This window comes from Dreissena polymorpha, chromosome 2, assembly GCF_020536995.1.
Source record: "Dreissena polymorpha isolate Duluth1 chromosome 2, UMN_Dpol_1.0, whole genome shotgun sequence".
In the NCBI taxonomy this organism is placed as follows: domain Eukaryota; kingdom Metazoa; phylum Mollusca; class Bivalvia; order Myida; family Dreissenidae; genus Dreissena; species Dreissena polymorpha.
The window spans coordinates 76158120-76170595 of NC_068356.1; the positions used below are offsets into that span (position 1 = coordinate 76158120).

The 12476-nt window shown below is 33.6% G+C and overlaps 1 protein-coding gene across 6 annotated transcripts in view; it reads right to left on the reverse strand.

Moving 5' to 3' along the window:
- Positions 1-12476, reverse strand: part of LOC127867686 (atrial natriuretic peptide receptor 1-like) — a 740759-nt gene that overhangs the window by 179817 nt on the left and 548466 nt on the right. For 5 of the 6 annotated variants that reach the window (XM_052409008.1, XM_052409007.1, XM_052409009.1 and 2 more), the window contains 4 exons: positions 11917-12091; positions 9762-9860; positions 9023-9114; positions 640-8405 (listed from right to left, as the gene is read on the reverse strand). In XM_052409008.1, the coding sequence (XP_052264968.1) occupies positions 8322-8405; positions 9023-9114; positions 9762-9860; positions 11917-12091 (450 nt within the window). In that variant the 3' untranslated portion in view covers positions 640-8321. Of the gene's footprint in view, positions 1-639; positions 8406-9022; positions 9115-9761; positions 9861-11916; positions 12092-12476 lie in introns of those variants that run through there. The other variant, XR_008043618.1, reaches the window with a different exon arrangement.

Consider the following 12476-nt stretch of genomic DNA (forward strand, 5'->3'; position numbering starts at 1 on the left):
AAAAAATGGTAGGTGGAAGTGTTCTCAAGATATCGTGGGGAACTTTTAAAAACAGTCTTAGGACCAACCATTCGAGTTTCGACAAACCGAAAGATCCGACTGACATTGGCAAATGTTTATATTCCCGTTTCTTCGACTGGGATAATTAAACAGCATTCTAACACGGCACGTGCAAAATTTCATAAAAAAAAAACAAAGAAGAAAATCGGCTATGGGTTATTCTGCAATTATTATGGGCGGAGCTCATACACTGAAAGCACGCGCTGTAACTAAACAAAACATGCCGATATATTTTCCACCAGCGTAATAATCCCGTATTGCTGTTATTGAGGGCAGAAATCTGATCGACAGAATAGCCAAAAGTTATTGTTATGGGCGGAACTTCAAATAAAATAGTACACAAGAAAAATAAGATATGTTGTATAAATCTTTAGTAAAAACCGTGTTGGAATCGAAATAATTCGTGTACGTTATAGTTTGTTGTCGAATAACCCACGGCCAGAAGTTTAGATGCGTGGTTTCAACACTCGTGCTTAGAACTCGCGATTTAATCCCTACGTATCTAAACTTCCGGCCGTGGGTTATTCGACAACAAACTATAACGTACACGAATATTTCTTAAATAAACCACACCATGCATAATTTTATTCCATCGTTTATTTGTTAATGTTTTAAAGTCAACTATAAAAACCTACATGAATGAGAAATACTCGCTAGAATGCAACGCATACGTATATGGGGTGTTCAAGTCATTTAAAGTAAACACAAATCATAAATAATATCTACAACACAAATATATATGATTGACAACTCACGATATATGGTGGAAGATTGAATAAACACAAAATGGACACAATTTAACTATTGTAAACAAATCAAAAGTCTACTATAATTAAGTTACTACAAGTTTTTTTATTCTAGAATAAGAGTTAAGCGAATAAAGTCAGTTTTTCAGTTATACAAATTAAACGAACTCATGATAAATTTGTATCAATATAGCTACGCATGCGTAATGAAAAAAGGCTTATCCAAAACTATGTTTTATATAAATTTACTTCTAGGATTAAGTGTAGATACTAACAACTGGTTTGATGAAATATATTTATATATATATATTCAATTTCGTATAACAATATGATATAGAAACTAATAACGTTCATTTGTTTGTTAAATCGATTTGTTTTGTAGCGTTTTCGTACTTTCGCGTTTATGTTTATAAGAAATGTGCGTTTTTTAAGTATAGAGTATCTTTAGTATCGCGTTTGAAGAATAGTTTTTTTAATGCTCCAGATAGTTTTTGATACTTCAATGTTTGTTAGTCAAGTAATTTTGTTGTGAAAATGACGGTCGTATTTGAAACGTTTTTTTATTAACCACGACGAACTAAATTGACAAGATGTAAAAAGCTCCCGAGTAGTCGAATATAACTATTTATTGTCTGTTTTAAAATATTTATATAGTGCATTTGTTAAATATGTAACCCTTTTTAGTAGTAGACGTAACTTATATATTATGAAATATATAACTTTTAAGTATTCGGCGTTTGATTTAGGTTACCCGTAGCCGTTTAAATAAGATAGGTTCAAGCCGTAGAATGAGATTCTCCGTAGTGATTTTGACCGCATATCGCTAAGATGTATTCCTGTTTGGTATCATCTTAATATTTATGTATGTTTATATTATAACTCAATATGTATTGATTCGGACAGAATGGTGATCGATTTTATAAACATCTTTCACTTAAAGGTATAAATAGATGAATGAAAATCTGGGTTGAACTTAAGTTAAAAAGTACTCAAACGCCAACGTGAAGAAACGTTTAGATAATATAGATAATAATGCAAACAGTTACATCTAATAAATACATATACATCTTATTGAAAAATCTCAAATACAGGTAGTGGAAAAGTAAAATATGTCAAAACTACACAGGCGTGCTCCCATAAACAAGCCATCATTCTATCAAACACAGACACGCACAGACGTACAACACACGTCTGCAGTAGAATTATACGGCAACGTAAAAGAAAAAAACACTATCAAATGGTTATGCAACCAGCCAATAAATGTACATTATCATCAAAGTCAGCAATTCTATTTAATAAATGCGAAAGTATCAAGAAATGAGAAAACTAACAAACAGGCTCCGTATTCTACTTAAGATAACTGTATTTTTTCGAGAAACAAAAAGTTTATATTCATACGACAGCAAAGTCATATTTTTGTTAAGAAAATACTTTTTAAACGGACACAGTTTTCAAATTGATTCCTAAAAATTTCATACATACAAAAAGGACTGTACACATAATTTAAAAATAAAATAACGATCCTGACGAAGAAAAATGTAATACATAATGGTTCATGATGGATCATCATCATTCGAAATCGGTAAAATAATAATCCGCGTGTAATGCTGTTTTTTATTTTAAAAAGGGTATTGCTAGCTTTGCGTGTATGAAAGCATGGTTGGCGAAGTAGTAGCGAACATGCTTCTGCTTCCACTAATCCCTGTTTCGAATACCGTGAAACACCGTGTTTAAATTCAGTCAACTCCTTTTTTTCTTTCATAATTCAAATACCACACAAAACTTTATTTACTTGTTTTTCTCAACCATGCAGATTGTGTGAGCAAGTCCTGTAAGAATTATTTAATAAATAACAAACCTTTGTATTATATTTCTTACATGCTGTTGTTTTACTCGTCGGGGTCATGCATGTAGTACTTAACATTGCATTAAACATGGGGTAATTTATTTTGTCGTGTTTTCAGAAAACTGGACATAATGCATGTGCGTAATGTTTCGTCCCAGATTAGCCTGTGCACTTCGCACAGGCTAATAAGGGGCGATACTTTCCACTTTTATGACATTTTTCGTTTAAATGAAATCTCTTAATAGCAAAAATCCAACATGCATTATGCCCAGTTTTCTCAGAACACGACTCTATTATGCTTTATAACTATCAATGTAAGTTAGTATGTGTCCTTGGTTTTTACGGCGTTTTCAACAGTATTTTAGTCATTTCACGGCCGTATTTTTGCCAACTCACACCTTTTCTAGAATCTGGTTTTCCAGTACTTTGTGCACATACTTATAGGATATAAACGACAACAGCCCTACTAAAATCAGGAGTAGATGGAGAAAGGCCGTAGAAAGGATACAACAAGTGATAACCCTTTTTTAAATTTCGCCAGCGTGTCGTTCATATTATCTAGCCACATAATGAACAAGCATTTTAGCACAAAACAACCACAACAATGGACATGTTATTGCGTGTAATAAGAGCAGGCTAAAACAATGAATATTAAATTACACATGGAACTGTATGACATGTATATGTGACAATAAACTCTACACAATCACACTTTCCGCAACCTCTTGTAAAATAACGTCACATGGAATTCATTGACGAGTATCGATTAAACATGGATTTCCACAAATAACTTAAAAGTAAAATATAAAAAACAATTGTATGATGTTTAGAAGAATATAAACTTCAAATGTCACATTTATGAAATGGACAAAGATTTGCAATACAATATATAAATATCAAGCAACATGATTTTGATAGCTTATTCTTAAACAAACTAAGACAAGTAAGCACACGTGTTGCAACTAATGACACACGTAAAATGGTTAGAAATTGTCAGACAAATAGGAGATGTCAAAGCCACTAGTTTTAGTAAACTATCAGATATTATAGTTTTGAAAATGTTTAAAACATGGTATCTGTTGCTTTGTTATTAAATTGTAATAACAATCTCAATCAATGAAACTATGTTGTCGCTCGTAACATTTTTGTTAAGTCATATCTCTCTTTTTTAACTCAAATAAATTGATTGCTCAAAAAACAAATTCCAATAATTGCAAAGCAGAAAATAGAATTATTCATAGAGGAAGATCCTATGTTCAAACATACGAAAACTATTTAATTAGAATACACTACTTTAAACAAAGACCTTTTCAAAATGTAAACTTAATAATCATATTTCGATATATCAGATAAAACGCCATTTATGTTCACATATTAGACTATTAAATTTGTTCGTAGAACTGAATAAAAGGCCAAAACACCCGAATCTATGGCAAGCGGTTCGACTCATAATCCCATGAAACTAGGTTTCTCATGAGAACCTAGGTTTTCAAATGAGAACCTAGGTTCTTGTGAAAACCTAGGATACCAAACGAAAACTTAAGTTCTCAGAATGAGAACCTAGGTTCTCATGAGAACCTAGGTTCCGTGAGAACCTAGGTTCTCATGAGAACCTAAGTTCTATGTGTCTATGAGAACCTAGGTTCTCATGAAAAACCTAGTTTCTCATGAGAACCTAGGTTCTCAAGCGTAAACTAAGGTTTTCAAATGAGAACCTAGGTTCTCACGAGAAACCTGGTTTCTTGGGATTTCATAAACCTAGTTTCTCATGAGAACCTAGGTTCTCCTGACAAAACCTAGTTTCTTGGGATTATGCGTCGAACCGCTTGCCAAAATTAACCTCCAGTTGTCTCCCATTGCTTGGTACACACAGGCGGCATATGTGTAGAATGATAAGCAATAGACGTGAAACAGTGAATGTTACTCCCCAAGAACATTTTTTTGAACAATGTTCAGACAATGCTAAGTAATATTCAACGAACACTATAGGAAACTTCTCGAGGAATAAAATTAGTAAAGTAATCGGTCGACATTGGTCTGAACACGTTAATAAAAAATTAAACTGTTTATGAAATACATCTTTAATTGTAAATATTATTTTGAGACTAAAAATTGAAACAAATTCAGATCAATCGTTACATAATACATTGTTACAGCATTAAATGAGTTTCAGATATTCAGTTCCCTTGTTCGGGCCTCAAACGACTGTACGGTACAGTTTTTATTTTAAGTATGTCTGTAATATAGTAAGCAATCATTATGGTATAAATAAAAGTTTTATCTCTATTGATAATGTGTAATAATGTATTATTCAATCGGCAACACTGAGAGAAAAACTTATGCACTAAAAACTTGGCAAACATATTTTTATAACTTGAGATATCTGCAAAAATAAAGTTCTTAACGGCGTGTTTTCATTCTGTCCAGCCCGTGTGTAATCATATGTGAATCCCATTGATCCTGCGCCCTGAATAATATGTGTCCCGTATTCCAAACGAGCAAGTTTACGCCGTCCGAAGCGTAATTCTGAAAACCTAGGTTCTCATGAGAACCTAGGTTCTCAGAGAACCTAGGTTCTCATGGAACCTAGGTTTTCAGAGAACCTAGGTTCTCAGAGAACCTATGGTTCCCAAATGAAAACCACGGATATGGCAAGCAATTCGACGCATAATCCCAAGAAACTAGGTTTTTCATGAGAACCTAGGTTCTCATTCTGAGAACCTAGGTTCTCATACGAACCTAGGTTTTCAAATGAGAACATAGGTTCTCATGAAAACCTAGGTTCTCATTTGAAAACTTGGGTTTTTGAAGCCATGTGCAATCTTCAAGCGAGAACCTAGGTTCTCATTCTGAGAACCAAGGTTCTCATGAGAAACCTAGTTTCTTGGGATTATGCGTCGAACCGCTTGCCATACGAATTCGCTCGCCTTAGACCGAAAGGAACGTAAATAATATGGTCTTGTTATGTTTCAGTATGGTCTCTATACGCATTAGGTGACTTTAAAAGTTTTTAAAATGTTTAACTCAAGTCATATCATTTGCAGAAAAATAAATATTAGAAAAAAAAATGTTTTTTTATTATAATATATCATAAATCGCATTACAAATTGCGCTTATGACACATTTTTATACGAAACACTAACTATATATGAGAATCAAGGAACAGTTGGCGCGTATATTGTTTATATTTTACAATGTAGTATAATTTTTTCTTGGTTTATCTTCTTAAGAAATTGCAGCTTATACCTGATTTCACAGTTATAAAAAACACGGAAATCTATTTTAAAAAAGCTTATTTGAAATGTAATTGCAAAAGTATATAAAAAAAAAAAAAAAAAACGGAGACGCTTATATAACAATGCAACATTATAAACAAATTGGTTCGTGCGAAACACATCGCAGTCTGAAATAAAAACATGGCAAACACTTGTATGGTTTCTTTAAAAGGTAACAAATACTTTATTAAAAATGTAGATTTTTTAAAATAAATAACAAAAACAAGCGCTGTCCGCATTCCCAGGATGTTTTTTTTAACCCAAAAGAGTGATATTGACCTTCAGAGTTTGGGAAGACAGACACATTGTATGTATTTATTGAATATTCAGCACTTCTCATTAATGCTCTCTATCATTGAACGGTGTTTCGTTTTAATCATTTAATTACTGACTTAAATAGAACCGCATAAGAAATTGATTTAACAAAAAAAAGCCAAGAGTGAAGTTAATTCTAAAGTACAATTCCTCACAATGTCCTTTATCAACATACCAAAATGTATGTAAAATGCATTCAATACTTAACGAGTTATGTTCCTTACAAGAAGCGGGACAGAATGACGGACAGAAGGAAGATTGCAAAGACGGACGTTGCGATTACAATATGCCTATATTCGGTGCTGCACATAAAGTTAATTCTGAAACTTTGTGTTCCGTTAGTGCTTTGATTTTTAAAAGCGGATAACACACAAATAATCATGTACTCCTAAAATGAACAAAACGCTGCATGTAAAATATATTTAACACCGCATCCGTCTCTGTCGTATTTAAGTTGTTTTGCGTCAATTTTTGTTTCTAAACGAAAGTAGATCATTGGCTCTATCCCTGTGCTTCTGCCGAGCGATAAACATGCGGCCGAAAGTTATTTCAATATAAGCAAAATAACTTTCAAGCAGTCAAATTAATTAGTTATTCCCTTACATCAATAATGATTACTTATTTTCATACATCAATAATTATAAATTATAAAGTACTGTCGCAACTATTAGATATTTCAATACAACTATAAGAATCAGCTATTTTAAGATAGTCATACTTATAAGTTTGTCCAAAAAAGGCCATATTTATAAGTTTATCCAATAGTACCAAGATAATAATATAGAGGATATTTGTTGGATTCGGTGGATTATCGATTTTAATTCACGAGTGATCATAGAAAATAATATTTTCACGAGTGGCGCAGCCACGAGTGAAAATATACATTTTATATGATCACGAGTGAATTAAAATCGATAATCCACCGAACCCAACAAATTTTCTTTTTATTTTATGCTTTTTTTCACAGTTTATATACATTGTTAAAGAGTTTAACTAAAAAATTACGTTGGGAAAATGACGTCATTTCGTCCAAAAAATGACGTCATTTAACATAAACAGTGAAAATTATCGATAATTCTCACTGATAATTTTCATTGTTTGAAACAGTGAAATTATCAGTTTTAATTCACTGATATTTCTCTATAAACCACCGGAAAGTATAAAATAAATGTCCTTATTGCCATACTTATAAGTAACTTCTATGCAGCCATATAAGTGATTATTACAATACAGTCATATTTATACCTTCTTTCCTTATATACATATTTAATACTTATTCCATGTCTCCATATTTATACATTATTTCCAAATGGTCATATTTATTAATTTTACGTTCCATTTAAAACACTTGATAGATTTACATTGTACACTAACATTTTCGCATGGCAACAACATTGTATTTATCAAATCGGAAGACATTTTTATTAAAATAAATAGTCTGTTTACTTTAATTTTGTTTCCCATGCAATCATACTTGTTTTGTTTTATAAATATTTAATCTTAAATTTAAAATACGCCTTATAATTATGACGACTGCAAAAGCACGACAGTTTTGACATTTTCTTAATTAACTTACATCTGTATATTTGTTAGGTAACATTTGCTCATTAAAATGCTATTTTTGTTCTACAGAAATGACTACACATAAATATATAAAATACGAGATGTATATCAATACACAGAGAAGTAACTTTGTACACATTATTCTTGGTAGAGCCTGTGCATCGATTCGTCCATTGTCCTTATCAAATGACAAAGCTAATGTTACATATTCTACATATGAATAAACCGTTATGGAAGATTTTAAAACAGGTGGAACTTCAACCAAAATAAAATTTCTGGTTTTGCACAACAAATGTTAACAAAAGATGCGAGCTTTGTTGGATTGTTTCATCTCGTATTAAAATCACCTCATGAACAAACATTAACGCGTTATGTTCAAAAGTATACAGTTTTTCCGTTATCCGTTGACTGTGCGGGCTTTGATTGGTTTTCCTTGGATGAAGTGAAAACAAAATGGGAAAGAACATCATTTTGTTTTCTCATCTTTCATGTGACATCATCAACACTATGACGTCATCAACAGTAGGGCACGAGCTTGGCTTGGTCGCGAAATCCAGTGCGTTCCCCGTTGAGCCAATATGTAGTAACGGAGCCTTTTCCCTAAAAAAAGCGACTTAATGAATCATGGCAAAACATACTCCTAATAGCCGTTATAGGCCCGTTCAACCACTACCGGTATATACAACGAGCAGCAAGCCTACCCTTAACCAAATGTACTTTATCATACCAAAACAAGTATCACATACAAGATTAACCATAAACTTAAACAAAAGTAGCTTCTCATAAGCGAAGAAAACTATTAACAGCCGTAAAGCAATAAGAAATAAACTAAATCTAAGAAAGACAGTTTGCGACACAAGCGACCACTTCCATGCGACTTAATATAGGATTACCGGTAATTTATAAAATAAGGATGTAATTCCACCGCTTATTAATTTGTGTTTGACACATGTTTATAAATACACAGTAGATCTATAAGCGACTCACGGTTATCGCCGCAAGTAATCAAAATACCCACGCCGTACAACTTTATGTATTGCTTAGTAAAAAGACGTTTCCACTATCAAAGACACTTGACTTCCTCCGAAATCTTAAGACAAAACAAGTAAAGGCATCTTAACCTTTACATTCAAAAAAGTATTTCGCGCGATTCTTATCCTGGAAATAGCGGAACCCCACAATGACTTCCAGCCAAATGTCTAAAAACTACACCCTACCTTCATTTCCACGGCACCCCTGAGCTCGAGGTCGAAGGATCCACAATGGTCCAGAACTTCTTTTGTATACGGACTTACGTGGATGCGTAAAGCTGAAACAACGGGTAGAAACGCTAAAACATAGGCACAGCACTTCTTTTATCAATGCCAATTAACCCATTTATGCCTAGTGGACTCTCACTTCCTTCTAAATTGGATCGATGTATGTCCAAAATAAGGAATGTCTATTATATTTATTTCTATATTTAGAATATTTCTTACAGATATTCCTTTAAGCAAACAGCGTAGTCCAAGATGAGACGCCGCATCATGCAGCGTCTCATTTGGGTCTACGCTATTTGCCAGGGCCTTTTTTCTAGCCGCTAGACATACATGGGTTAAATGTGACTTCATATGCTATTAAAAGCGCTTTTTTATCTGGATAAATTAATGCTTACGACAGGTCATTAAAGAAAATACTGTCGGACATATCGGGTTTTGAGATTATCAACGCAAACACATTGTTAAATGCGTCCTCTTGTATTGATAAAACAGAAGACGGTTTACACATAACCCAAACTCCGAAAAACCTTCCTTTATGATGCATGAAGCGGCGTCTCATCTGGGTATGCGCTGTTTGCTTAAAGGAATTTTCTAAATATAGAAATAAATATACTAGACATCCCTAATTTTGGAAATAAATTGATCCAACTAAGAATAATGTATCAATGTTCTTCAGAAATCATATAGATATACTCACGCAGTCCGTTCGATTCCATTCTAGACGCCGTATTCACTGTGTCTCCAAACAGGCAGTACCGCGGCATCTTGAGGCCCACTACTCCCGCACAAACTGACCCTGTAATGCAAAAATATATGAGTCATGTTCTGAGAAAACAGGGCTTAATACATGTGCGTAATGTGTCATCCCAGATTAGCCTGTGCAGTCCGCACAGGCTAATTAGGGACGACACTTTCCGCCTAAACTTGATTTTCGGTAAGGAGGGACTTGTTGAAACTAAAAATATCATAAAAGCGGAAAGATTTCGCCTGTTTATTCAGGAGTACTTATAATATATCCAAGACCAAGGTTGTCTAATTAATTTAAAATTAAACTTAATTTTATGGCTTGGCACCATAGATTTTTTTTCTTACCATTATAATTGGTTGAAATATTTACCTATTCCATAAACACTTATTATAATATTGAATTCTGATTACTTTCAATTTTCATCCAATGACGTGATGCCCCAAGTTTGGCTAAAACGGCTGAAGTAAATCTCCCAATTATGTTGGTACAGCAGTTTTACACAGAGAATATGTTTTCAAAATTGTAATGCAACTTTTCCATATCAGAGTTGTCATAGATGCGCCAAAACTTCAGAACCATTGGCATGATTTGAGCTACATCTTATATGACACGGCTAAAATATATACAAGATAAAAAGCTCTTCCGAGCTTGTTCGTTTACTTTTTTATTGTATGAGACTTATTTCGATTGTAATAGAATTTTATACTCGGGTACACAAAATAATCGACTAATGGGGAGCGTCGCAAGCAAGACATAATTCTTTCAATGTTTGCCCGAAGCCCATCTCGCGTTCGCTCGTTAATGTTCGGATATCGTCGCGGGAAATAAAAATTGAATATATTGTGACACAAAATATAAAAACGAGACGCTTGTATCTCATTAATTCCATGTAACCAGACAACATCTAGGGTTAAAATGTTGGCTATTGCTATAAGGAACACTGATTTTGTTATGGGTTAACTTTGTTTTACGAAATATTTTACGAAATGTTCGTTGATTTTGAGTATCCATGTGGCTTTGATATCGTTGATAAACACTATAAAACCAAAAGGTGACAGAGGTTCTCCTTGTTCAATACCAAGAGAAACGTAAACAAAGACGGAATATGACATTTCCTGATGCTTCGTTGATAACTGCATCGAATGAATTTTTTGGTAATACATGGAAGCACAATATAATGCATGTTTCTGCAAAACAACAAATAACAAAAGTAGACCAAATTTTACTTTTGTCAAATTATTAAGAATACTCGGTGTGTATTTTCTCTATTTGTAATATTGCTGCATTCTTCTTATGTCTTATATGTATATTAACTTAATCACATATACATATATCAACAATGATTGATATGTTGGCGATGTTAGAATTTTGCATATTGCAGCCGTAAAAGAAAGATGGAACGTGTGCACCATGCAATGTTTAAGAAAAAACAATAAGATGCGAATACACCAAGTAACAAATAATAAGAAGGCATGAACAACAAGATATGTGTTTGTCAGAAGCACTATGTCCCCTTCTGCGCCGCTTTGAAGCTATATATTTGACCTTTGACCTTAAAGGATGACCTTTACCTTGACCTTTCACCACTCAAAATGTGCAGCTCCATGAGATACACATGCATGCCAAATATAAAGTTGCTATCTTTAATATTGCCAAAGTTATAGCAAAATATTAAAGTTGGGGCAAACAAACACACCAACCAACAGACAGAGCAAAAACAATATGCCCCCCCCCCACATAAAAAGTCGATCATGGTCTTGACGATATGATAAACAATACCAGTTATTGTGTTCCTTTCTACAGTAGGAACATCTTAGTTATAATTCTAACTGATATTGCCTGCGGATAGATAATAAAACATGAACAGACTGGACATCAGCTTTATATTTTGAGTTGAATGTACATGCTTAATAAAAAGGCAACCAAAACAGAGAAATGCATCAATGCATCAATAATGCGTTCGGTGGCACATGGAGAAAATATATACTAGAAGATCCTTTACAATAACATGTGCACAAAAGGAGCAAGGGACTTTATTCACGTAACATGTGTACGCATGCGGTACCTGAATGTATTCATGGCAACACGTGCACAAATTTGGTACCTGAATGTATTCCAATTCTCAGTTTGAGTTGATCGTTCGGCTTATGTCGGATTCTGAAAGACAACACAGCGTTTAGCAACGCGATGGACATCCGGGCGATTTCCCGCGCGTGCAGGTTCCCGTTTCGCACTGGTAGGCCGGAAACGACCATATACGCGTCACCTATAGTTTCAACCTGAAATAGGGAACCAGAAAAAAAATTACAGCATTTTTCGTTTTGAGAGAATCAACGTTAGGAAGAGATTTGTTTTATATTAGAAATAAAGACTAGCTGTCCAGAAAAGTTTTCTTGTTGCAGGTTATCATATAGATCGCATTGGGAGTAGGCAAATACATTTCTACAATGAATTTACGTATCTTGATTTAAATTCATTATTTCTGACAATCAATGCATGCAAGCATAAATGGTTAAATGAGTCACACAGTTAAAAAAAAATATGCATACTATTGTAAAGCATAAAATGATTCTTTTTCAATAAAATATGCATCAAAACGATCGCTTTTGAAATGAGAGTTAATGCCGTACCTGGTTCAAACGTCGACGAAAATGCATCAAACAA